The sequence below is a fragment of the Alosa alosa genome, chromosome 8 (genome assembly GCF_017589495.1).
Source record: "Alosa alosa isolate M-15738 ecotype Scorff River chromosome 8, AALO_Geno_1.1, whole genome shotgun sequence".
NCBI lineage: Eukaryota > Metazoa > Chordata > Actinopteri > Clupeiformes > Clupeidae > Alosa > Alosa alosa.
In genome coordinates, this window is record NC_063196.1 from 11,647,691 (window position 1) to 11,675,190 (window position 27,500).

The following is a 27,500-nucleotide window of genomic DNA, read 5'->3' on the forward strand; positions in this document are numbered from 1 at the left end:
GATGTGATCTGGCCCAAGGCCAGTGTGAAGGATTGTGGGAGATTGACCTCTGGGGCTTTGTCACCACTGTGTAGTCCACTATTGGAATGGTGGTGCTTTGAGATTTTCTAGATAGTACCATGGGGATTATGAATAAGCAAACCTATCTAATGACTTTCACTTTAAGGGGGGGGGCATGGTACTCAGTAGTGTCACTGCTTGGGAGACTGTGGTATGTGACCGTTACAAACATTTACAAATCGCTTTGGATAAAAGACATCTATCTAAAACAAATCCTTATTATTATTATTATCTTATTATTATTCTGTAGATTATTGCTTGGACCCCAAACACAATAATATATGGGCTCAATTCTTTTATCTTTTCTTTTAGTTCATCCTCAGAGGTGTATTGTGAGAAGTGAGTACAAAGGATTGCTTTGACATATTGCTTTAGCATTGGGCCGTCCTTTTCCTCAGTGTGACGTGAACTGACCTCAGGACACTGTCAGAGTTACGCATTACCTGCGTGAGGTCCCCAGTCCTCCTCATCCAGGGTTGCCTCTGAGCATTACACCTAACCCCCAACTGCTCCATGTGTGTGTGTGTGTGTGTGTGTGTTTTCACTAACCACAGATGGGTACAATGCAGAGAAAGAATTCAATGATAGTATCTCTCTCTCTCTCTATATATATATATATATATATATATATATATATAACTTTCTGACCCCAGAACGGAGCATGCTGTCTCTGTGGATTTCAGATCTCAACACTTTCCTTGGTCTCTGTGTGGTCTAAAACTAGTGAGCCATCTACCTACAAGGCATGACAAACAGACAGCCAAGCTGGCACTGACTTACGGCTGCTAACATGAGACACTGAGACAACGATGGAGAAATGAAGAGAGTCAGAGCTGATAAACAGATAAAGGGGAAAAGACAGATCAACAGAGAGAGAGAGAGAGAGAGGAGAGAGAGGGAAAGAAAGAAAATGGCAGTCTTTGAACTGTCCTGTATCGCCCTGAAATCGCCTCTGCATGTGCATGTTTGTGTTTACAAAGAAAGACAGAAAGAAAGTAACAAACAAATAATCAAACAAAGAAACAAACAAACAAACAAACACAGACTTAGGCCAGATCAGTGCTTAATATTATCAGAGAGTCATGTGTGTTTGTTTGTGTAAGACTGTGTGTGTGCCTTTGTATGTTTAGGTGTGTGTGTTTGTGTATGTCTAGGTGTGTGTGTTAGAGTATGTCTGTGTGTATGTTTGTGGATGTCTAGGTGTGTGTATGTGAGTATGTCTGTGTGTATGGTTGTGTATGTCTAGGTGTGTGTGTGTGAGTATGTTTAGGTGTGTGTGTTTGAGTATGTCTATGTGTGTGTTTGTGTATGTCTAGGTGTGTGTGTTTGAGTATGTCTAGGTGTGTGTGTTTGAGTATGTCTAGTTGTGTGTGTTTGTGTATGTTTAGTTGTGTGTGTTTGTGTCTATGTGTGTGTGTTTGTGTATGTGTGTGTGTGTGTGTGTGTGTGTGTGTGTGTGTGTGTGTGTGTGTGTGTGTGTTTGTGTCTATGTGTGTGTGTGTGTGTGTGTGTGTGTGTGTGTGTGTGTGTGTGTATGTTTGTGTATGTCTAGGTGTGTGCCATTGTGTATATCTAGATGTGTGTGTTTGTGTGTGTGTGTGTGTGTGTGTGTGTGTGTGTGTGTGTGTGTTTGTGTCTATGTGTGTGTGTTTGTGTATGTCTGTGTGTGTGTGTGTGTGTGTGTGTGTGTGTGTGTGTGTGTGTGTGTGTGTTTGTGTATGTCTGTGTGTATGTTTGTGTATGTCTAGGTGTGTGCCATTGTGTATATCTAGGTGTGTGTGTTTGTGTATATCTAGGTGTGTGTGCTTGTGTCTAGGCATGTGTCTTTGTGTGTCTGTGTGTGTGTGTTTGTGTATATATGCGTGTGTATGTGTCTCTTTGTGTATGCATGCGTGTGTATGAATTACTAGTAGCTCTTATTGTCTGTACATCTGATGTCGCTGCTGCTTAAACCTATCAACACACACACACACACACACACACACACACACACACAACACTATCTTCGAAGACAATTTAATGCATATGCCTGCGTCAGTCAGTCTACCCAAACATTCCTCTTCAACCGCAATGTCATTTGACCTCCGATGATGTCATCCATCATCACCATCATTGTCAGAGGCCTCTGCAGGCCCCCGCAATCACCCCACTACATCACCGTGCCGACAACACGTCAATCAATGCCAGCTGACAATCACCATCATGTGTCAATCACAGGCAGCTGTCGGGGACCAAAGGGCCCTGGGCTGGGCCCTTGGGAGAGGCACTAAATTTAACGAAAGCAGTCTGACCTCAGATGCAGAAACATGCCCGCCACGGTTTATACATAGATCGACTTAAAGATAGAGATGATTGGGAGAGCGACAGGAAGAGAGAGAGAGGAAGAGTGTGGCAGACAGGGAGGCAGACAGAGGGAGTGTGGAAAGAAAGAAAGAAGATAGATAGATAGATAGATAGATAGATAGATAGATTGATAGATAGATAGAGAAAAAGGGGGAGTCACAGATGAGCAGACAGAGAAGTGATAAACCAACAGAGACTGACTGAGTGAGGAGGAGTGAAAGAAAGGCAGAACGAGAGAGAGAGAGAGAGTAAGGAGCTTTTAATTCACTCATTTAATAATATGGAAGAAATGATTCATTAAGGTGTGCTCAGATATGCAAATTCCACGGGAGATGGGGTTTTACTTGTTACATTTTAATGTAATGGAATTTGCATTCAATTAAACATTAACAAGGGACAGGAGAGTTGAGTGAGAGTGCAAGAGAGAGAGAGACAGCGTTTTTTCTCAAACAGATATAGTTTCTGTTTGTGTTATTGTGTTGAAATATGTTTGGTTTGGCAACACCGCTTCACTAAGTCATGCCAGTAAAGATCCTTTGAACTGAATTGAGTCAAATTGAATTAAGAGAGAGAGAGAAAGAGTAAGAGAGAGAGAGAGATTTGTCCATTAATTATGTCCTTATACAACATCTGTCTGTATTTATCAGGGTTCATCAGCAGTGGTTGCTATGTGCTCCACTGTAGTTCCACTGCTGCGTGTGTGTGTGTGTGTGCGGAGGGGGGTGAGGATGTGTGTGATGACTTCTTCAGATTCAGCTTGTGCAGCAGATGGCTGTTTTTATATAATGATGTACTCTGGGACTCTTTCAATAAAACTCACTCGTTAATGGTGGTGGAACTGGCAGAGCTGGTTAATGCCATCTCTGTCTCTCTCTTGCTCTCTCTCTCTCCCTCTCTCTCCTCTGTCTCTCTCTCTCTTTTGCTCTCTCCTTATATATCTCTCCCTATCTCTCTTTCTCTCTTTTTCTCTCTTGCTCTGTCTCACTCTATGTCTCATTTGATCTTCCCCTCTTTCTTCTGGTCTCTATCTATTTTGCTGTGTGTGTGTGTGTGTGTGTGTGTGTGTGTGTGTGTGTGTGTGTGTCAGTATGCTTGTCAGCCTATTATCCCTTGTGTGGGTAGAATATATGGGATTCCCACTGATGCACGAATCACTGAGGCGCGCAAACACACACACATGCACAATCACACACACTCGCACACATACACATGCACACACATACACATACATGCATATTCACACTCACACATTCACACAGGCATATACACAACAACCCACAACAAACACACACACACACACACACACACACACACACACACACACACACACACACACACACACAAAGATAGAGAAGATACAGAAAACAAACAGATAGAGAGAAAAGTACACAGAGCACATATCACATACTCATGCAAACACAGAAACGCACACACAGAAAAGCACATAGAACACACACATACGCCGTTATAGAGAAAAGCACACAAACCAGCTCCACACACTAAAAACACACACACACACACATACACACCACACACACAAGCCCAACCACACACACACACACACACACACACACACACACAAAACACAGTAGTCTCAAATACATACTGTACACACACTAGTCTTCTGCAGACACACTTAACTTGGGTCGATAGCACAATTATTACAGTAATGAAAATCTTGACTGAACTGAATTTCAATGTCAAGTCACTAAGCATTCACCCTGTCCAGCACTGAAAATCCACTGATGTGTCTCACCTCCCAGATGATGTGGAAAACCAACTAGATGGCCAGTTCTTTCACACAATAACCTCTCTGCACCGTTAGGATAACGCTGTCTTGAGATGATGGCTTTGTACCACACTGCTTTTTTGTCAATATACCTGCGGCCCATTCCAGAGACATCTACAATCATGTAAGACATTCAAATTGCAGACAAGTCAAATACTTAGACCATTAGCGACCCAAATGCATCAATATTGATGTTGGCCGTACATGTACACACACACACACACACACACATATTGATGCATACACACACACTCTATGTGCAATGAGACACTAGGTAATGATCTTATGTACAGACCGGTGACTCCATGGCTTTCTTTCTCTCTTTCTTTCTCTCCTCTCTCTCTCTTGCTTTCTCTCTCACAAACTCTCTCTCTCTCTTTCTCTCACTCTCAGTACACTTGCACAGTTTAACTCACACAACACTAATTTGGCATTTGTCCCCGATTGTCTTGTTGTGAGAAAAACTGATGTCTCACATTCCCCATTCATTCCCCATTCACATCCCAAATGCATGTCTGAATGAAAGCCGATCTGTCATACTTTGACATTCATTCTTACATTATTTTCTGTCTGTCTGTTGTGTGTGTGTGTGTGTGTGTGTCTGTGTGTGTTTTGTCAGCACCGCACCTGTGTGTCAGTGTATCCATGTCTACAACAAGGGGGATGAACAGCAGATTTGATAAACTCATTAAGATCTTACTTTGACTTGCGTGTGTGTGTGTGTGTGTGTGTGTGTGTGTGTGTGAGAGAGAGAGAGAGAGTGAAAGTGTGAGAGATTTGGCATGCTGGGTTCCTGCGTGCAGTGGACCAGGGGCTTACCTTCTGTGTGCACGGCCGACACATAGGTCCAGTTGTAGCGCTTGACTATATCCAGCATGGCGCGGGCCTGAAGTGTGTCCGAGGCCACGACCCGCAGGAAGTACTGGAAGAGCGTCTTATCACTCAGGTCAATGCTGGTGGCACTGTAGGCTATCTGCGGGATGTTGAAGAGCTGCAGGAGATTCTGGACCTGGATGGCCACTGAGCTGGAGCCGGGACCGATCACCCCAGCAATGGGCTTCTTCTTCTGGGCAGCGCTGGGACCCGAGGGGCCTCCTGTGCCGGGTCCGTCCACGCACACCTTGGTGGCCCCCACTGCTGCTCCGCCTGGCTGCTGCAGCAGCTGCTGCTGGAGGAGCGGGTCTTCCTCGCGGATGGAGATGAGTGAGTCGCGGATGAACTCGATGCTCTGCTCGAGTGCCACGGCCGAGTGCCAGCACGAGTCTCGGATCTCGCAGCCCAGCGTGACGTTGGGCAGGAGCATTGGGTCGGCGTTGATGCGGTCCAGCGCGTAGAACATGGCCTCCACGCGCTGGATGCCGTACTGCTCGCGCACCTCGCCACACTGCCGCTCAGCCCGTGGTCGCCCGGCCCGGCTGGTGGTGCCGCAGGAGAAGCTGGCGCCGATGATCCGTCGCCCGTCCATCGCGGCGGCCCGGCGGCGAGGCCGGGGAGCCGCGGCCGCCCGGCGCTCGGGCCCCGCCCGGCGCCAGAGCAGCGGGCCACCACCGAGGAAGAGGAGGAGGACGAGGAGGAGGAGGTGGAGGGGGGAGGAGAGGAAGAGGGCGGCCGAGGAGAGGCTGGCTGCGGAGACCCGTGCCCGGGCGGCAGAGGTGGCACAGTGGGCGCGAGCTGGGAAGGGCAGCATGGTGAAGCGCAGGCTGGAAACCCAGGGACTGGAACGGGCGCGGGCAGGGACTCTACCAGCGGCAGGTGCCCGACGAGGGGCGCTGGTCTGACGGGCGAAGGCGGAGGAGGAGTGGGCAGGGGCAAACGGGGGAAAGGACAGGGCAGGGGAGGCAGAGTATGGGGTGGGGGGTGGGGTGGGCAACGGAGAGCGGGTGGGCATCTTCAAGCATGCCATGCTGCACCTTGCGTGCATGGTGCCAGCTGTGCGCCCATGGCCGGAAGCCCACCTCGTGCCAACGTGGAGGGGGATGGCGGGGAGGTGGGGGAGGGTGGCTTGGGGGAAGAGAGGACAATCAGCAGCACGTGGCGCTAGCACAGAGAGGAAGAGGAAGATGAGGAAGCAGGGGGTGGCTTATCGTGAAGACCATGACTCAACTCAACTGGAACGCATCCACCACTGGCACCTGCAGAGGGGGAAAGAGAGGGAAAACTTACCATTACACACACACACACACACACACACACACACACACACACACACACACACACACAAAGATTCTAATCTATTTCACTCCAGTGGTTCCAATACCCACAGCCTGTCTGTCTGTAAAACAGACTCTTTGCCTCACACAAAAGCGCTCATTAAAACAAATTCAGTAGCAACACAATGCAGTTTCACGCAGCCCTATCTCCGTCCTTGCCTGTGTCTAGTCTGAGTGGTTCACACGACCAGAGAGGTAGCAGCAGAGAACAGCATTGCCTGCCTGGTTCGCGGTCCAACACACTCACCGCGCTCCGGGCATTGTTTTCATGTTCTGGTCTGTTGCCATGTGAATGCTCTTGTCCGGTTAGCTCTGCGAGAGAGAAATCCATAGCCTCCTAACTTGCGCGTGTGGTAGCTGAGGTTAAACGGAGGGAATTGGAAATGAGTCAGTGAATGAGTGAGTGGCGTCCGCCCGGAGCGTGCGGAACCGTCGAGACTCCTCAGCACCCCCGCAGCGCATTTCAGCACCATGGACAGCGAACATCCCCCTACCCTCTCGTTGCCTGGCGCTACGCACTCAGCCTCCGGGTCGGGTCTTTCTTAACTCGGCGTTGGCTCGCATGTGTGTCCGATGCCCTAAGTTTAGAGATCAAACAATGCCGAAGCATCAGAGTCAGAAATGATCACCAAATGACTCACGTTTCTGAATGATTTGCTCCCCTCGTCTGTCCAAGCTGCAGGGAATTTCTTGTTGGGGACAACCGCACAATTTAACTACTATCCTAAAAAGGCTTGCGCACCACGCTGCAAATATGTTCTCGCTTGTCGCTCAGGTATGCTTATCTCGCCTGAGAAGTCTAATTACCACACTGGACGTAAAGAAAAACTGGCGCACGCTATCACCATTCACACTCACGCGGAGAGCTGTTAACATACAGTACATCACTCAAACAGAAGGACAATCTCAAGCCGGACTCATTCAAATCACTTGCATCTATGGAATGTAACGGCTTCTGCCTATCCCTGCAGAAGACCAAGGCTACAACCGCCACACAACTCTTTAGATGTGCTGAAAGAATATAGAATGGCATTAACGTACCTGACTGCCTGAAACGTCGCCAACCGCTGCTTTCAGTCTCTTACTCCTTGGCAGGGATACTGGAGTTTGAACTAAGTCACTCTCTCTGTCTCCCTCTCCCTCTCTCTCTCTCTCTCTCTCTCTCTCTCTCTCTGTCTCCCTCTCTCTCTCTCGTAAGAGCGTGAGAGACCCCCCTCCCCCTATATCACTCTATCGGGTCACAAAAAACTCTTAATAAGCAGAGACCCCCACGGATGTGGAGCTCCGCTGGTGAGAATTCTCTATCTAGAGCACACAAGATACACACACATGTGCGCGCACACACATATTCGCGGGGGCAGCGAGAGAGAGAGAGAGAGAGCGGATCTCCTCTCATACAGGGTAGCCTGCCGTCCACCTCGTCCTCACTGGTGGCCGTGTGGGTAAGGTTTAGGTCATCAATTTGCTTTAAAACAGACGCAAGATGTAAAGTGCCAGAACAGTGGAGAGAGAGGGTCTCTTGGACTGGGGTGGGTTCGAATCCATCTACTGTCACTCCTGTCAAAAATATTTGTTGAAGAACTATTGAAGCCCTGTGTCCTTCTATAATTGAGAGAAGATGAAGAAACTGTGTAGGGAATTTGTAGTTTATAAATCATTTGCATCTTAACCTAAGATAGAAATGACAGGACGTAAATTCCTTTCTTAAGATTGACAGCTGACAGTTGATGGTTAATGCCAGCTGACATTATGGCCTAAATAGAAACATGGTGAAAATAATTTACAGACCGGACACCACCACCTTTCTATGATAACAGAGGACGTCCAATTTCATCACAAGACACCTCCGTGATTGAATTGCTACCTGGGTGCAGAGTGATGGGTCATTATTGAGTACAGGAATTCCTCCATGACTGTCGCCTTTCTACTGACAGAAGGGGGGAACTTGTGACGTATAAAACCATAACCTAGTGTGGTGGTGGGCGGGTCGGGGGAGTTGGGGTGGGGGGTGGCTCCAAGGGTTTTAGGTGGGCGAAACAACCTGGCGACGAGGACATGCTTTTCTGACAAGAGCCCCGCGGAATGTGAGAGATGGAGGGAGAAAGAGAGATGAGGGAAAGAGAGTGACAGACAGAGCGAGAGAGAGAGAGAGAGAGAGATGGTGCGGGGGAGGGAAAGGGGATGCCGGGAGTGAGACGGAGGACAAAACAATGGTGGAAAAAAACACATGATGGTCCTTGACAGTTAGACATCTGCGAGCGGAAAATGAGAAAAAGTGTCATGCTCTCCATCTCTCTTCCCCATCCCTTCCCCCTCACATAGTCACTCACACTCTGTCAGATAGAGAGAGAGAGAGAGAGAGAGAGAGAGAGATTAGGCACGGGTGCCAAAAGACGTTATGTTAATGATCCAGCATCGCTGCGTTTTAAGTAGTCCTCTCGTCTCAGGGATTTGATGGTTTAGTGGCGCGCACGGCTTCCACAGATCAGGGCGCGAATTCAAAGCCTGTGACGAGTCTTTGACCTTGGGATCGCCAGAACTGAGAGTCTAACAGAATCACACAGTGATGGTATGCGAGAGAGAGAGAGAGAGAGAGAGAGAGAGAGAGAGAGAGAGAGAGAGAGAGAAGTAGCCATCAACAGTGTAAGCTCAATTCAACTCATTGACAGCTTTGTATTAATGTCTGCTCTAGGAACTGCCATAAAATATACATTTTATCATTGATGGTAGCCTACATACACATGCGCTACACTTGACTAGGCTACTTAATGAAGCTAAATATTTTGAAATATTTTGAAACGGAGTGCCATCAACCATTCAGTTCTACTGCGTGGTCTCAACGTTCGGCCACTAAAGCGCAGTCTACACTGCGACCCTGCGGTAGAAAGCTGGTAGCGCACAAATAGCAATCCAAAATGTGATGTTGGTTATTGACTTTTCAATCGACTGTCAAGGATTGTCCTTTACAGTTTTTTACGACTGCTTACAGTTTTGCTTACACACAAGTATCCCACAGTTAACGAAACCTTACACTCAAGGAGCAAAATATCAGCCCAGATTTGCACAATAAGCACATCATCAGAATCACACTTTTTTGCAAAACAGTACACATCTTGATTTACAAAACTGAATACACGTACAGAGAAAACTAAACACCAATCAGTCTGAGGCTTAGCACTACAAATAGACTTTAGGTAAGTTATTGTGCAGATAACATTGACAGTCGCTCGCTCGGATCCTGTTAGGACATGGTGTTAGACCAAAGCCTCAATACCTAAAGTTCTTGTAGCATACCTTAAACACTGTGTAACCATAGCTTACAGTAAACATATGTTCTGCTTTGCACATTGTTTGCAATTCTGCAATACACCTATTGCGAAACACTACAGACGATTTTAAACTTTGTTTAAAAGTGAATTCTATCATTGGAAAAACACTTATTCAAAATGCAAGCACATCTGGTAATAGGTAAACACATACCTGAAAACACTTACAGTGAAAACTGAACACCAATCAGTCTGAGGCTTAGCACTACAAATAGACTTCAGGTAAGTTATTGTGTAACTGTTCAAGTGTGCACTTTTAAATTGAGTACCTGTGTACAGTTCTGTATTTGCCCCTTTACTCCCCATTTCTAAAACCTATCACAGAATTATTCTCACTGGGCAAATAGTATATGACCACCAACCACATACCTGCACGCCAATTTTGCAAGCAATAGGAGGGGCATGCAGAGACGGAGTCAGTTCAAGGGTGGGTATGGCACACAAGGTTTTCAATAGTAATTTCTCCAGTAATTGTTTTTTTACTTTTTACTTTTGTTTAATTGCTAGATTTTTGATTTGTTTAGAGTACATTCACTTACAGTATCGCATTGATAAGTGTGATTCTATTTTTCTTTATTTCTGTAAGAATATTTCTTTTGTTGCAAAAAGAGTCTGAGAAAATGGCAATAGAAATAGAAACACAAAGACTGCAGTGTTTTATATAAAGTGCATCAGTGCAATCACTGTTGCTATTGAGTTGAAAGAGTAATTCAAATGGTGCACGTGTGCATGGTTTTGTTGCAATAATTACATTTTTAGAAAGGATTATTCAGTTTTGATTGCAGTGTTTCATTTGGCATAGATGTGAGTTGTTTATCTCTAAGTGCTATATCTTATTTGGCTGTGTGTAGAGTTTTGACATAATGAACCAAATTATGTAACTGTAAACTCAACAATCAGTCCTAAACACTGGGGAGCTGGTGAGCCCTTGTCAACAACATAAATTGAAGGCAATGTATAGGTAGGCACTTTTGCAAAAAGTTTTTCATGAAATTGAAAACTGAGTCAAAGGCTGATAATTAGTAATATATATATATATATTACTTTATTATTTATTACTTTAATATAACTTTTAACTATTGGGTATTTTTGCAAAACTCTACACACAAATAAGAAAACCTTTCACCAAATCAGCAAAACATTGTAGTTCTCTTGCAAAGGCTAATAAACCTTGCTTAACTCTTCAAACCTTCGTGAAAGTAGTATTTTCGGATCAAACAGTTAACACAAGCCATCACATTAATAAGTACACAATGCGCCAACTACACACTGATGGTATGAATAAAAAACACATCTGGCTTTTGCTTTCTCTCTGCACAAGGTAGGCTATGTCAGTTTGAGGTCATACTTTGTCATAGTTCTGTAAACATACAGGGATCCAAACTTCAAGTATTGGTGTTTATTTACACACATCAAAACAAACACAAGTGATTTTTCCAAGTCAAAACACAAAATAGCAATTTCACTGAGGAAAAAAAAAAGTCGACATCGTGTCGTCTCTCTGGGTCCAGCCAATGCCGTATCCAGGCCTGACATGATGACCGGTCAATTTCCCCACATGCCTCCTCCATTGCCTGTAAAAGGGCTGTGCGTTGAAGGGGATGACAGTCATAAACCTTCCAGCGCCAGGCAGAGAAGAACTCAGCATGAAGAAGCAGCATGGAAACTAACATTGTCCCATATGATGACGTATCTGGTCTGCTCTAGTCTCTGAACATTAGTGAGCATGTCATGTAAGGTGTCCAGGAATGTAATAATGTGTGCAGTGTTATATGGGCCTAGGGTTGCATGATGGTGAACAACACCATTTTGACTTATAGCTGCACACATAGTTATCTTACCACCACGTTGTCCTGGGACATTGATTATGGCACGGTGTCCAATAATGTTCCTGTCACGTCTCCTTGTTTTAGTGAGGTTAAAACCTGCCTCATCCACAAAAAGCAGCTGATGACCCATGGCGTCTGCCTCTACTTCCCTCTCTAGACAAGACAAAACAAATGCAGCACAGCCATGCACAGCACTACAGTATGCACTTCCAGATACAGTACCAATGACACTATAGCTTATCTGCACATAGTCATGTCACAGTTGTTTTACACGTTCAGTATTTCTTTCAAAAGGGACTCATTCGGAGTCTGCTGCAGGAAAGTACATGGCATAATACAGAAATGCTCACATTGTGTATGTTTTGGAAGGTGGTGTCATCCTCAATTATGCGCTGCTGTATTTCTCATAGCCTAATGGAATTATTTGCAATCACCATAGTGACTATATGGGTCTCTTGTTCTGCAGTGAACATTCTTCCTCTGCCCCCAGCATCTGGATGTCTAGCAATTCTGTAAATTTCAGTATTTTTACATGTATGGTATTGTTGTGTTTCTCATTAGAGTATGGCAGTGCTACAAAACTTAGTGCAAAGTGACTGTACTAACCGATTCTCATTTTGAAATGTCCTTATGATGCTTGCTACTGTACAGTGTAGTGGCTCAAGTTAGGCTGAACCCGTTGGCCAGCTTCCCTCAGGGTCATTTACATGGTTGATTACATGGTCCACTATTGTAGCTCTGATGGCATCAGTAATTCTATTTCTTACTCTTCTTACCCTTCTTCCCCCTCCTCGTCCTCTTGCTCCTCCTTGTCCTTCTTCCTCTAACTTCACCTCCTTGTCCTTGTCGTCCTCTCCCTCTCGCTTCTTCACCTCCGCGTCCTCTTCCTTCTCCTCTTCCTCCTTCTTCTTCACCTCCACATCCTCTTCCTCGGCCTCATCTAATTCTCACTCCTCTCTCTCTTCCTGCTCCCTCCATTGTACTCCACACGGACAGCTTACCTGTGGCTTATTTACACTGCTTAGGCTGATTGCAGAATGAACTAATTATCTAAAACAGTTTTCACATGTGTGCCAGACAGTTGGCAAAAAAGTGTAAATAATAGCCATACATGTGTATAGTTTTGCTAGGAGTGTGTTGATCATTTGGAAATGGAGTGTAAAACAGTGAGTTGTGTTTAAAGTTCTGCAAAAAGAATGCTGTCCAGTGGATTGTATCTACAGTTTTGCAAAGTGTGTGTTACAAAATTGCAAACTGAGTGCAAAGCAGTGTTTGTGCTTATAGTTTTGTAAACTCAGTGAGTGGTTTTGCTATAAGTATTAATAGTTTTAGAAATTGTGCTATAAGAATCACGGTTAGGGTTTGAGCATTCAGAAAAAATTGTAATATGCAAAGACTTTGTGTACATGCAGTTGAAAAAAAACTGTAGTGTACTTCACAATGTCGAGAGAATAAAACTCCTCAATGTCTGGTCTGATGTGTTGTGTTCAGTCAGTATATTCTTGTACTCTAAATTATCCTCTAATCCTACTTGAACAATATTTCTGGGGGAAAAACATGCATACTGTAGGCTACATCCTACGAAATCCTGTTTTGAAAACATTACTGTGTAACTGATTCAAACATAATCAGATCATATGATGGATGTGTTTGTGATAATATGACAACAAAATAGAGTTTTTATAAAAAGTTGTATAGATTTGACCGAAGTGTTTAATTTTGCAAAAGAGCAAAGGGATTCTGCTTATTGGGTGTATTGTTGTGTTAATTATATGTAGTGTTTTGAAAAAACGGGCCCTGTTTTCAAAATTGTGCTTAAGCAAAAAAAACTATAAGCACAATTTTGAACACAGGCCCCGTATCTGAAAAGCTATTGACTGCATCAGGTGTGTGTTCAGTGGTTAATGATGAATTCCACCGAGGAGTTCAGTCAGGGAATGGAATGGCCCAGGAGCATGATTGAGAACTGCTGCCCTGTTTGATCATAATGGATACTGTATGTGTGTAATATAGCTAATTCATCATACTGTATGGCCATTGAGGGCATCCATGGCCTACTGGTTAGGGAATCCGACTTGTGACCAAAAATTAGCCGGTTTGATCCCTGATTGGTAGGAAAAATGTGGGTGGGGGGAAAGTGATAGAACAGCGCTCTCCCACATTCACATCCATGGGTGAGGCGCTTTTGAGCAAGGCACCTAAAGCACTTAACCCCCAACTGCTCCCCGTCCCCGGGCGCCAGGATTAAGGGCTGCCCACTGCTCCGGGTTTGTGTGCTCCTAGTGTGCTCACTGCTCTCTCTGTGTGCGTGTGCGTGTGTGTGTGTGTGTGTGTGTTTGAATGGGTGTACACTGTGTGTGCGGGTGTGTTGTACACTACCCCCGGATGGGTAAAATGCAGAGAACAAATTCCTTGTATATGCAGGTAGGCCAATAAACTTGATTTACATTTACATTTTTTTACACCCTGCCCTCTATCACTATCCCTCCATTTGGGTCCTACAGTGTGTGCTGTTGTACACTGTGTTCTAGTAATCGGAAGCTGTTATGCACTCTGGGCCAGATGTACATACATTTGCGAACGTAGTGTTATCAGCGTCATGGACACACTGCAGATTGCGAACACTGTCAGACCCAAGTTTCCGTCGTATTTATCAATCGTTCAATCCTTAGTGTAAACTGCGCCTTTTTCTGCATTTCTCCGCCCATAATTGCAATTTACGAACGTCCACAACTGAATGGCAGCGGCTACATACAAGCGCAGTTGAATGAAGTTAACTGATGACAACATTAAAAAGAATCAAACGTTTAGCGATCATGAAATAATACCATACATACATGATAAGATGTAAACAAGCAGGGAGATAATGAAGATCAGTAGTTCTACTCAAACTACTTGTGCACGTAGGCTATGGAAGATTGGTCAAATCTAGCAAGTAGGAAAGTTTAAGTGAATGACGTGAAAGTGAAAGTAAGACATTCGAAAGGCCAACGAAAGTTAAGGTTGCTTTTGGTAGTACAAACTTTCACCACAAAAACTGGTGCTCTAAATAGTGATTCTGTTGTCTTTGAAAGGTTGTCTTATTGACGCATTGAACTGCAATTTGGATTAACACCTGCTTATACAAGGCGGTATTTAGTATTTAGGCGCAGAATAGACATGCGCTTTCAGGAGCAGTATTTGTACATACCGCGGAATACATAACTAGGCGCTCTTTACTCTTCCCCTCCCATCTTTTTACGCTAAACTCCCACTTTCCCCTGGATTCTCCCATGAATGCATATGCATGACATGACAAACGCAATCTGCCACTTTCAGCTCCCGCGACAGGCAGTTTGCGCTTTTACATCATTGCGGCCTATTTGTACATAATCTCGCAATGATTTTACACGCACATTGCGATACAAATACGCCTGAAGTGGGCGCAAAAGCGTTAGTACATCTGGCCCTGTGTCTTTTAATTATTTAACTTTGTGTCTTTTATGTCTTTTACAGTAATCATTCTATTTTATGTACTTTATTTTTCAATACATATATATATATATATATATATATTTAAATTTTGCCCTTTCTGCTCTTATTTACTATTATTCTTTGCTTCTGTTTATGTAAAGCACATTGAATTACTCTTGTGTATGAAATGCGCAGTCTAGATCAACTTGCCTTGCCTTGCCTTACAGGTGAGTTCAACATTAAACGTGATGGAAATGGTGCAGAAGAACCAGTTGACTCCTAAGTAGAATAGTCCTACAAAATTGTTTAAACTACATTCAGAGACCAACTAGCCTACTACTCACCAGCACCATCATCATCGTCATCATCATCATCATCCCTCTGTGTGAGTAATGTATGTTTGTTTGTATGTATGTGTGTGTATGTCTGCCTGTGTCTTGGCCTTTGTTTGGATATGCTGATTTGACTGTGTGTGTGTGTGTGTGTGAGAGAGAGAGAGAGAGAGAGAGAGTGTGTGTGTGTCTCCGTGTGTGTGTGTGTGTGTGTGTGTGTGTCTCTGTGTGTGTGTGTGTGTGTGTTTCTGTGTGTATGTGTGTGTGCGCAGGAGCGTGGTGTGCACAGTGATCGACACACTGCATCTTGTCTGTGCTCAGACCCATAGCAGATGTGCTTTTCTCCTGCGGCGGGAAGATCGGGTGGCATGTAAGTCAGGGCCCACCACTCCCGACCGCAAATAAACTATCCGGAGTCGAGTCGTCATGACATCTCTGCCGCCTGTGGCCAGCGGTGGCGGTATTCATCCAAATCCAGCATGACAGCAAGGCTGATGGGCCAAGACCGTCACCGAACCGCGTCCTCTCGCCAGGCTGAGTGGTTTTCCCGTGGGGCAACATGCTTATCCCAGTGGAGCCCTCTTACGTAAATGTCTTATAGCCGGGGAGGTCGTGCTTTCATAGCCTTCAAAGTTTTCTCTCTCTCTCTCTCTCTCTGTCTCTCTCTCTCTCCCTCTCTCTCCCAAAATGCTGAGCGTTTACAATAACAGCACACAATTGCTTATTTTCCCCAGATCAGAGGCACACAAAACAAAATCTGAGATCTCATTGATCCACAGACTGTTGTCTAGGAACTCAGCACGGCTGGCTGGCTGACTGGGGATAATGAATGGGCCTACTCAGTCTTTGTGAAGTCAGAGCGATAGCAGCTTTCGCCCCTAATTGATCAAGTTCAGGGTGCCCGGGGGAACTCACCTTCACTCTGGAGAGTTTGTCAAGCTGTAAATTGCTTCAACTCACTTATCCATCAAGCAGACATTCTTCAGCTCTCTCTCTGTCTCTGTCTCTCTCTCATACACACATGTACACACACACAGACACACAGAGAGAGAGAGAGAGAAAGAGAGAGAGAGAGAGAGAGAGAGAGAGAGAGAGAGAGAGAGAGGGAGACAGAGAGACAGAGAGAGAGAGACCATTGGAAAATGGTATTAAAACTCAAAGCAAATTGCACCAGACTCTCGAAAGAGAATATATAGTACCAAAGCATGTATGTAACATAAAATACAACAAGGCTTGAAAGACAATCACTAGGTACAGATTGAGTGACTATATACTGGCCATTGAAAATGGTTGCCATAAACAAACATGGTTAGAAAAGAAAGGGTATGCTCCTTCTTGCAAGAAGTTGAAACAGAAGATCATGTCCTTTTGCACTGTGAGAAATACAGAACAATTAGCTCAATTTCCAAACTTTATTTGAATATACAGCAATATATATATATATATATATCTTATCTTCAAAGCCACATACAAATTAAATATTATATTAGGAGAACAGCGAGTGCTATACCAGCAGCAGCACCGTATGTCACAGTGCGCCATAAATTAAGGGTCAGTCACAAAGCAAAGAAAATAATCCTTGGCTATACTTCATTAATTTCTATTTTAACTAATACATTAGTTTATGATTATTTATATGTGTGTATAAAACTTACCCTACTCCATGATGTCAGATCAGATATCATTCTTTTCTTGATATTTGTTGTATTGTACATTCATTACATTGCCTTGGCAATGTTGTAACTTTCACTGTCATATCAGTAAACCTGAATTTGAATTTAAGAGCGAGAGAGAGAGAGAGAGAAAGAGAGAGAAATTATCAGTGCATACAAAACCAATACATTTTGTCTTGATAAGAAGCTAAATTGATTAGTCCATTCCAGTCATTCAATTAATTCCGCTCGGCACTTATTGTAGGCAGGCATACCACATACAGTAGGCTATGGTAAGCAGTTTATGCTGTTTATGTAACAAAGGGAAACTTCAAAAACTTAAAACCTTACATGAATTTGACATATGAGTGGAAATCCTGAGAAGAATGTGGCTAATACTCTACGCTGATGTCATTTTATGTTACACAGTATTAGATATTTTCTAAATCAATAATGCAACTCATAACTCATAACTAACTGCAATACAAGGACACAATCTGTCAAAGATTTATAACACAATTTTAAACCCAGACCTACCAGCATTAATCTGTACCCTGCATAGGCATACTGTGTGTCTCACAATAAAGAATAAAATAAAATCATCCCTGCTGTGTTTTCTAATGGTAATTATTTGATTAACTGTTCTTTTATCTAGACCATTGCATTTTTTTTGTCTTCAAATCATTAACTCATCTTTTCAGTTCATTCCAATATGTATGATACAGAATCTGACAAAGAAGTGATTCTACCGTGAGGATGTTAATCTATCGTTGGTACTTTACATTGGTAAATCATTAGATAAGTTATCAAATTGTATTGTGTCTGTCTTACATTTCGATGTCATGCCTCTTACTGCGCCTTTAAGGGACGCCAAAAAAACGACGCAACAACGTTTGTACGTAATGATGACGATATATACTAGCGTCTCAGTGCGAAGAGCGGTGGGTAGCACATCAGGATGGAAGACATTTGAAAACAACACGATAAAGTAAGCACTAACAAGGAGTAAATGTGCAACATTTTAAAAGTAACCATCCGAATGTCTAAGTGGACGAAACTGAAGCTTATGTGACCAACCTCACTTCAGGAAACGACGTGGGAAGTGGCATTCGTAGTAAAGGTCAGCATCTCAAGTAGTTTGTTTTCGTTTGGGACAGCAGGTAGAGTTGAAATGTAGTGCTCGGCCACCTATAAAGGCCATGTAGCATAGGTAAGATTGGGGTTCTCCTTCGTCTCATTGATTATTTGTGCTCTTATGTAAAGTGAAGGTGTTCCTAAATAGCGCAACGTCATGCAACAGGTAACTCACTTTGCTTAAATACCAAGCGAAGGGCGTTCTATGGGGCAGTTTCTCACTTTGGATTTAAGTTGCCTTTATGAGCTGTATTTCTGTAGGATTACACTGTAGTTGCAAAACATTACACGGCTGACATTAAATCATGAACTATTTCCGAGTTCGCCCAGGCTTGATCAAGTGTGTGTCAGCGGTGTGTCCGATCACAACCAACCAGGTGGACAGGGTGAGAGTGCTCAGCATGTGGGTGCCAGATAAAATGATGTGGAGAGAACCATGAATTAAGCCTTATTCATTTATTCAAAGTTTTTTAAAGCTATGGATGGGCCAGGGCACACCGGCTAATGGGCTATCTGGACTGAAGCAGATGCACTTTAAAACTGTTTTTGATTAACTTAATTTCAAATGGGCTTACACCACTTATTTACGCACTTTGCACCTGTGTGTTTATGTGTTTAAGTGTTTATGTCTTAAGCATCCCCTCACCATGTCAACGATGGATCTCCATCCCCACTGCTCCACATGCGTGAACCTCCACTGCCCGGAGCCGGCTCACCCGGGCGCTTCCTGTCAACTCACTTCCTGCCCGCTGGCATGCGGGGCGGCGTTCCACAGCTGCAAGGCGTCCGAGCACCGTCTCCTATGCCCGCTGGAGCCCGTGGCATGCCCGAGCCGGGCTTACGGGTGCCCGCTCACCATGCCCCGTGCCCGCGTAGCACAGCACCTCTCCGTCTGTCCAGCCAGTGTGGTGCGGTGCAGAAACACACATTTTCCCAACATGCAACACACCGCAGGTGCACACACACTCGTGCTTGCCGCAAGCACGCCCGACGAACACTCTGCAGACACATACACTGCAAGTGTTCACTGCACCGATGCAAACACCTCGAATACAAATGTCCCCCTCACACACTCTAACTTCATACAGGCGTCAAGCACTCAGACACAAAATGTAAACTTGTGTAAAATTACGTCAGGGATTAATTTCAAGGATATTCCAGAAGACCCAATTCACAAGAGGAACAAAAGCCTCCCTAATGGAGAATATGTTCTCTGCAACAGCGTCACCAATGTAAGTAAGGACCTGGACCAGAGCGTCACTGAAGCTGCTTCAACCAGAAAACCAATCACAACAGCGGCTGCAAAGACGGACAACCACCTTGACCAATCAGACAGAGCTGAGACCAACAAAGGCGGGAGTGAGGGCCAATGTGGAGGCACATCTGCTGATGCCACGCCTGGCACACACCGGTCCGCTTGTGAGAGCAGTGCATCAGGGGAAGAGGAGTGCCCTATGAGTGGACCCCTGAGCGATCTGGACGCCTTCCCTCCGTGTTATGACCGCGAGGCCAGGCTGCTGCTGCTGCAACGCTTCCTCCCTCCAGAGCTCAGTGCCCGATTGGCTGACACGCCCGCCAATCATGGTGGCGAACCAGCCCAGGAGGAGAACCAACCAATGGAAGAGTGCTCCACCACAGCCGACCACGCAGGATTGGTCAAACCCGGGACCATCACCACCACAACTGAAAACATGGAGGGATCACCAGGAGAGGCACACTGGACGCAAGAACCCCTCAACGCTACTCCGACCACCACCACAGCTGAGATGCCATCCCAAACGGCACCCATCCTAGGGACTCAGACGGGCACCTTAGTGTCTCCAGGCCCATGCCAACACCCTGGCGAGCCCCCTGGCATGTGTGGTCACCTGTTCCGCCGTGACGAGTTCCTCTGGCACAGCCGCAACGTCCATGCTGACCTGGACCTCCTGGAGCGCGCCTGCCCACTGTCCACCTACGGCTGCCCCGTCACCCAGCGCCAGCTCTGCGCCTCCACCGGTGGCGGCCGCACCCGTGCCCACCTAGTCTACGATGCCCGCCTGGGTGCCTACGGGCTGCGTCCCATCAGCCCACCAGGCCCCGCCGCGGTGACCCCTGACCCCCTGGGCCACGATCGCCTCAGCACGCTCCCGCTGGAGCTCTTGCGCCACCTGCTGGGCTACCTGGATGGATTCAGCCTCAACCAGCTGGCACTGGCCTCGGGCCGAATGAGGGAGGTGTGTGCCAGCCTGCTGCGAGCCCGTGGCATAGTGCTGCTGCGCTGGGCACAGTGCCCTCACAACGACACTGACCATGCTGGCGCTCGGAGATGGAGGGTTCAGGAAAAGGTGAGATTGGTGGATGAGTGGAGTCTGTGTAACACCCTTAAACGTTACGACTTCCCACAAAAGTAATGAGCCACAAACAAATACTAAAAATCTGCACTTTTTTAACATAATTACAATTACAATCACAATCGTAATAACTGTTGCCTACTGCAAACGTAGCTAATTTCCCTCAACTGTAAGAATTACTTTTGTTTGCGGGTTATTACGTTTGCGGGAAGGTATAAAAAGTGTAAAAAATTGTAATGAACCACTGATTTAGTGAATTATTATGTTTTTATGACTATATAAAACCTTTCCTTCTTTGATTAGAGGCCGAGCAGCAAAGCTTTGTTAGCTCCCCATTGTGTTTCTACCCTCACTTATTATTCATCACCCTTTACTAGAGACCCACAGAAAGAATGATACAGAGAGAAAGAAACACAATGGGAGTCTATGCAGCTTTGCTGCTTGGAGGCTCGTAAAGATGATGAATAATGAGTGAAGGTAGATAACACAATGAGGGGGTACAAAGCTTTGCAGCTTGGCTCATAATTTAAAACTCAATTGACAGACATACAACTGATGAAATTGAACTAAATCAACAAATTATTAAATTTGGGATGTAATGTAACCTTATAAAGAGGAAAAAACGCACGCACATCCCAATCTAATCCTGGGTGCTGGACAAAACACTTACGATGAGAGAGGGGAAAAAGTCCGCAACACCAGTATATGCTTCCAAGTTATAATTTATTTACCGTGACATTTCGGGCCAACTCAAGCCCTTCATCAGACGTCTGATGAAGGGCTTGAGTTGGCCCGAAACGTCACGGTAAATGAATGTAATGTAACCTTCCAATATGTGTAATAACTTCCAGCAAACGTAATAATTCCACTTGATAATTATTGTGGGAAGTTAATGTAATAACTTATTATGTTTGTGGTCAGAACCAGTTTGTAGGACATTATTACATTTGTGGGGTTATTGTGTTTCACAAATGAAGATTGTTATGTTTGTGGTTTAATACATCTAATCTATATACTGAAAATGGGGTCTGAAATAAAATTTAAAAAATAAATAAATGCACAGTTAATTTCACATGGGTAAATGCTCATGTATTTTATTGAAGACATAAGCATCAGGTTGAGAAGTTGCAATACTTGTGTGTGTGTGTGTGTGTGTTGTGTGTGTGTGTGTGTGTGTGTGTGTGTGTGTGTGTGTGTGTGTGTGTGTGTGTGTGTGTGTGTGTGTGTGTATATGTGTGTGTGTGTATGCCTGTGTGTGCGTGTGCCGTGTGTGTCTCCCCACCAACAGGTGTGGCGTTTCAGCATGGCCTTCAGCTGTGTGGAATCCTGGGATTTGGTGGAGGCCCCCAGCTTGTCCAACCACCTGCAGTGCTGCCTGTGGAACCAGGTGGAGCGCCCTCTAGAGGCCAGAGCCCTCCCCTGCATGAGCAGCACGGCAGAGCTGGAGCGGCAGAAGCCCATCAGGGCCTACCCCCCCGCCGGGAGGAACGCATCAGCGCTCTTTCATTCCCTCACTGCTGTGGAGAGCCCTGACTCTGGCTGTAGATAAGAAGGAGAGAAGTATCGTGTGTGCATGCGTGCGTGTGTGTGTGTGTACACACTTTACTTAACCAAGAAGGGAAGACAGCCTTAATCATGTATGGCTTAGTGGAGTGTGAGGTTTACATAGGTGTGCTCTGATTCAGGAGTTTGTGTGTGTGTGTGTGTGTTTGCATAAGTGCTACATGTCAACTCTCAGGATGGGCCAGCCTGCTACTTCACCACAGCTGCACATTTCTTTTCCTTCTCTCTTTCTGTTTTTGTAAAAGAGCACATAACATAGTCCTAAGAAGTGTGTGTGTCTGTGTGTGTCAGTGTGTGCGCGCATGGCATGCGCATAACTGCTACATATCAACTCAGGATGGGCCAGTCTGCTACATCATTATTGTGCTCTCTTTCTCTCTTCTAAAATGCATGCACACAAACACATGCTTTTGGTACCATCTTAGAAAGGTTGCTTTTGTTGTTGAGTGCATTAACATAGAGGACACCCAAAGAAGTGTGTGTGTGTGTGTGTGTGTGTGTGTGTTGGTGGAAGCACTTTAACTAGCCCTTGCTGCATTCATTGTTGTGGATCTGGAGCTGAACAAAAGTGTCTTAAGAACGATGGCGTTCTGGGATGGGCTCAGCTTTGCTACTGCAGACTGGGGCATGGATGACAAACATGTCACATGAGATGGAGTCAGTGGACAGCTTTTGTCCTGTTGAATAATTCAACTTGAGTAGTGGAGGGAACACAGAAGTTAGTGACATGCCGTGCATGATGTGATACTCAGTGTTGTCCTATTATTTAAAAAAATAATGACATTCCCTCCTTGTCAGTGATTATATTAATAAAAATATGGGGTCCATAGGGTTGTACTACAGAACAAGGTAACTGGCTAATCCAGGTCCACTTATTAACCTTGCTTGGTATTATAGCCTTCAGAAGTTCATCAAGGACAAATAAATCTTTTGGGTGAATGCGGTATGTAATGTTTACCAACAGAACTTGCACCTGTTGACTTTTCAAAGGGCTAAAATGTGAGTTGTTAAAAAAAAGCTTAAACTCATAGCATGGTTGTGGAATTGTAGTTCCTGTGATGCACTCTGATAACCATTCTGATACAATGTAGCAGGTGTTGTATAAGCATGATGCTTCCCTCTGCTGGACAGTTTTGAAATTACATGAGAAGTATTCAAAGCAACAAATGCCATTTGCACTTGCATATTCCTGGAAGTAGCATTATGTACTAGAGATCACATATCCCAGAGTACATGGACATGAAAGAAAATAAACACATAACACTGCCCTGTGTCATATTTGTTGTGGCGGTGCATCTATTTGTTGATAGCTTTATATTACTAAGTTACAGTTAGGCTAAATTAATGTTAATGAATAACACTTTTCATTGTTTGGAGAAAGACTGACAGACTCAAGGAGCATTCTAAATCCTTCACAGTTTATCCACATACACTAAATAGACCTGTTACAATTTGAACAGTGGTACTCACACAGAAAAACAGTGAAGCTGTGGGTTACCCATGGTCTCTTCAGGTAAAAGAGTGTGTTAATAGTTTTAAACTATTATTATGGTGCCCATAGCCTTCATCAGTAGTTTTGATAACAGCATGCAATTTAATGTTAATCTGTGTAGAAAAACATAAGGCCCATACAATGGGGAAATGTAATCAAAGAGGGTTAATTTGTTCAACAGTCCGCAAATAGAGATTAATGATGACACCAACAGAATATTGCATTCCATTAATGTATTTCAAAATTACGAAAAGGTGCAACATGTTTTTTTTTAATAGCTTTCTGATATTAAACACACTTTTAGGTGAGCATGGGGTATCATTAAAGCAAATTGGTCTAGACTAAAGTAAAAAAGAGTGGGTTGGGTTGTAAATAAAACATCAACAGAGCATGCCGACAGATAACTGGGGGTTCTGGGCAAGGCCCAAATTCAGCAGACACTGGCAATTATTGCGCACAAACAGCCCAAGCGCTGAGGACTAACAATTCTGTAGACCTATAGGCTACAGACATAGCAATGCTACTAACATGTTCCTTATGTTTTGGATTAATTACATGTTCAATAACCTAGGAGTGACTTGTCCAAGACTGAATGTCAAACTTTAGGGTCTTGCGACAAAATTATGCCCTCGGTTGTAAACAGCCCTCCGCGCCGTCGGATGGTAGTGTACACACTTGACCGCTGTCTCTGTACGTGCTAGAATGTTTATGGTGAGTGTAACGCTGTAAACATCCGTTGCGTATGCGCCAATCGGAACCTTGTTGTTTCTTTTATTTCTGTTCCTTACCCATTTGTCATTTAACAGATCAAAGTAGAAATATATATTTTTAAAAATCATCCCCGTAGAACATACGCTGCTATCTTATTGGGTAACACAGTAGCCAGACGGTATCCACTATAAAAAAAAAAAACCCTACTGTAGCAGTGTAAAATCTCAGACAGCAAATGTCAGAGGTGAACTTTTGCACTCTACGAATGTCAGCAAGCCTATGTAGACCACCCTAAAGTTGGGAATATGATCGGTCGTGTTGGACACAGACAGCACAACTAAATTGTCGCTGCGTTTTGTGCACAAATATTTTACCGCATTGCATAACAGTTTGGACCACAAGCAGACCAAACATCAGCGCGACGATGTTGTTTCGATTCGGCGTTATTTTAACTCCCGAGCGTACCGACATTGAAGTGTTGATGGTGGGTTCGCGAGAGGAGATGGGACACTGGGACCCCAGCAAAGCCGTGATAATGACGCCCGCGCGCATAGTGCTCTCCACGCGCGAGCCTTTCCTTTGGGTCTGTGAGGTGCAGCTCAAACAGCCGTTCTTAGAGAACTTCTGGTACAAGTTTGTCAAACGGGTCAAAGGCGGAGAACTCATCTGGGAAGGTATCAAGTGTATCTCCTTCCGCTGCACCCCAGCACACTACCACTGACTTTAACACATACCAACTCGAACTACACAACTCCGCTGCATATACTGGTAGGCTAAATTACCTCTGCTGCACTCCAACACTAGGCACTGACCAATTGACCCCACACCACTCTCCTTCTCCCCTCTGTAAACACATTTGACTCGCTAATTGTCAACAAAATGCAACACGAATTGCAGGCTATAGCCTAATTTTATCCTATGTTCAAAATTCTGTTTTCAGAAATTAAAAATGTATGCAAATTTGCTAGTTTTAGAAAATATGATACATTAACAATGCATTTCCGATACAATATATACGATTTTCCCATACGAAATATTGTGTGTGGTGTGGTGTGTGTGTGTGTGTGCGTGCGCGCGCGCGCTGATTGCTGAGTCTCAGGTAAGGTGCTGGACAGCATTCCTTATCACAAATAACAGACAACAACATAGAGTCATTGAGTTAAATATTCATGAATGGCAAATTGATTGCTTTCATACCATACTTTTCTAGCCTACTCATCCAAGCACTCAAAGCACTTCACAAATTCTCGCACACATTTCACCACATTCACACTCCGATGGTGGAGGCTGCCATGCAAGAAGAGTTAAGAAATATGACAAATAGAGAATATGGCAAGAGTTAGAAAATATGATGGCATGCATACAATGTCACTAAAGGAGTAGCATAAAATAGAAAGCCTCCACCCTCCCCTTCCTCAAACACTCACCCTTTCCTTCTGTCATACACTCATTTGACACTCCATATTCACTCAACAAACTCTTGAGGGTGTTCTCTTTACTAAATGTTGGTCAAGTCACAGTCAGGGCTAACATCTTTCCGCAGGGCTGGTCTAAGTAGGTCTGAGCAGTTCAGAGAGGAGCTTCTGAAACTTTTCAAATAATTAGCTGGGATTGAAGGATCCTTCCAGCTCTGTGAAGAAGGTAAAAAAAACAGAGCCATCAGAAAGCCATCTACAGACCAATAAAAGCATAATTCATGCCCTTAATGGACAGTGGCAATACATGTGCCTGTCTGTTCCTAACCTGACCTGGCATATATAATCAAAATTAATTTGAAGCCACTAAAACTAATTGGCTATGAAATCATACATTTAAAAGCGACAAATTTATGTAGCTTTAATTCAGCCTGGCAGAGACACCATTTCAGGGTGACCCTTCCCAGTATGTTGGCATGTTGACCTGCTGGTCTTGATTGATGATTCACCCTACATAACTGGTTTTCCTTTGCAATGTAAGAGCAGTAACCTAGAAAAGTCATCCAGTTGGTGAGAGTATCTTGCAGACCACTAGATGGCAGAAGAGATCTATTTCCAAAATGTGTGTTCAATCACTCAACCACATTCCACTCGTTTGGGAACATTCACTCCAACTGTACTTCCTGTAGAGTTGCTATTTGTTCTCAAGGTTTCTGTCATGATGGGTAGCCTGAATGCGTTGATACATTTTCTCCATATAATAGAAAAGACAAAGCAGCCTACACAATGCCTTTACAATTGAGGAAGAAAGTTGCAGTGTTTGCGGAAGCATATTGCGCGGCCTACGCCTAAATATTTGCCATTTTGCACTTAAAGACACTAAAAGAAGAGAGAGACGTACACACTCTCAAACTCACACACACACACAGAGATGTTTTTGTCAACTTCTCTTGTCCTTCAGTTTTATCCTCCTTCCATTCAAACAGCTGAATTCCACAATATTCGTCACCCAAAAAATGTCATTGTTGTTCTTTGTTTCAAAACAGAGAGAGAGAGAGAGAGAGAGAATGGATGACTATGACAACAGTCTGTGACATGCTGACGGAATGTTTTTTTTTCTACTTTATAACTGTTGCAAGTCACTCAGGAAATGGACAACATTGGACATTTATCACATCTTTCTGAGATGGAAGGCATAAAAATACATTCTCAGTTAGTTTCCATGGAGAGAGGTAGTGTCAGAGAGTGACTGGCATATACAGAGGTCATTCAAGGTCACTATTGTATCGACAGTCTATGGGTGTATATCAGGAGTAACACTATGTCTGCAGTGGGTCATTGTTAGAGGTCATGCCGTTTCCTGTTCTGCCACATAGCAACTATAATCTAGATTATAACTGAGCATCCGCAACCTGAGTGGTTCTGTGGGACTTGTCAGTCATGTTAATCCTGGTAATGTCAGTGGACACACAAGTTCAGTGTCTGTACGGTCGTGCCGCCCTGTGCCAACCTCCTCATCCTCTGTCTGGCTTCGGTGACAGGGGGACGCCACGCTCTGATTAATGACTCGGAGAGTCGCGCCCACGTGATCGGGCGATTTACATTTTCCTCCTCTGATGAATGTGCCCTCACGCCGTGAGCGCTGCACTGACGGCGCGGCAAAATGCCGACTGTCATCCATCATCTGCATGTGACCCGGGCACAAGTCAGAACGCCCCTTATTGGCAAAGCTTCAGCTCGGAGTCACTCATACACACTCTCTCACACACACACACACACACACACACACACACACACATGCATAGACACACGCACACACAGATACTCTCACAAAGATACAGACACACACACACACACA

General features: G+C 44.5%; 3 protein-coding genes across 4 annotated transcripts in view; 2 read left to right on the forward strand and 1 right to left on the reverse strand.

Moving 5' to 3' along the window:
• The window catches only part of grm1a (glutamate receptor, metabotropic 1a), a 36,846-nt gene extending 31,253 nt beyond the window's left edge, over positions 1 to 5,593 (reverse strand). The window contains 1 exon segment of the mRNA XM_048250436.1: positions 5,012 to 5,593. Coding sequence (XP_048106393.1) covers positions 5,012 to 5,531 — 520 coding nt within the window. The 5' untranslated portion in view covers positions 5,532 to 5,593.
• A 12,331-nt stretch (positions 5,594 to 17,924) lies between these two features.
• Positions 17,925 to 23,290, forward strand: LOC125299178. Of its 2 annotated transcripts, none has more exons than XM_048250334.1 (3): positions 17,925 to 18,114; positions 18,749 to 20,455; positions 21,750 to 23,290. In XM_048250334.1, exons 2-3 carry the CDS (start codon positions 18,776 to 18,778, stop codon positions 22,008 to 22,010), a joined length of 1,941 nt encoding a protein of 646 aa, XP_048106291.1. In that variant the 5' UTR covers positions 17,925 to 18,114; positions 18,749 to 18,775; the 3' UTR covers positions 22,011 to 23,290. The 2 variants fall into 2 exon arrangements, with proteins under 2 accessions (XP_048106291.1, XP_048106292.1); XM_048250335.1 differs by having other exon boundaries at positions 18,764 to 20,455.
• Positions 23,291 to 23,404: 114 nt separating this feature from the next.
• Positions 23,405 to 27,500, forward strand: part of epm2a (EPM2A glucan phosphatase, laforin) — a 16,528-nt gene continuing 12,432 nt past the window's right edge. The window contains exon 1 of the mRNA XM_048250336.1: positions 23,405 to 24,901. Within this exon, the coding sequence (XP_048106293.1) occupies positions 24,652 to 24,901 (250 nt within the window). The 5' untranslated portion in view covers positions 23,405 to 24,651. The remainder of the gene's footprint in view (positions 24,902 to 27,500) is intronic.

Bases quoted from the DNA above. Each gene is read 5' to 3' on its own strand.
- LOC125299178 (XM_048250334.1), top strand. From the start codon at position 18,776: ATGTCAACGATGGATCTCCATCCCCACTGCTCCACATGCGTGAACCTC. The intron at 20,456-21,749 runs GTGAGATTGGTG...CCCCACCAACAG, and splicing joins GATGGAGGGTTCAGGAAAAG to GTGTGGCGTTTCAGCATGGC.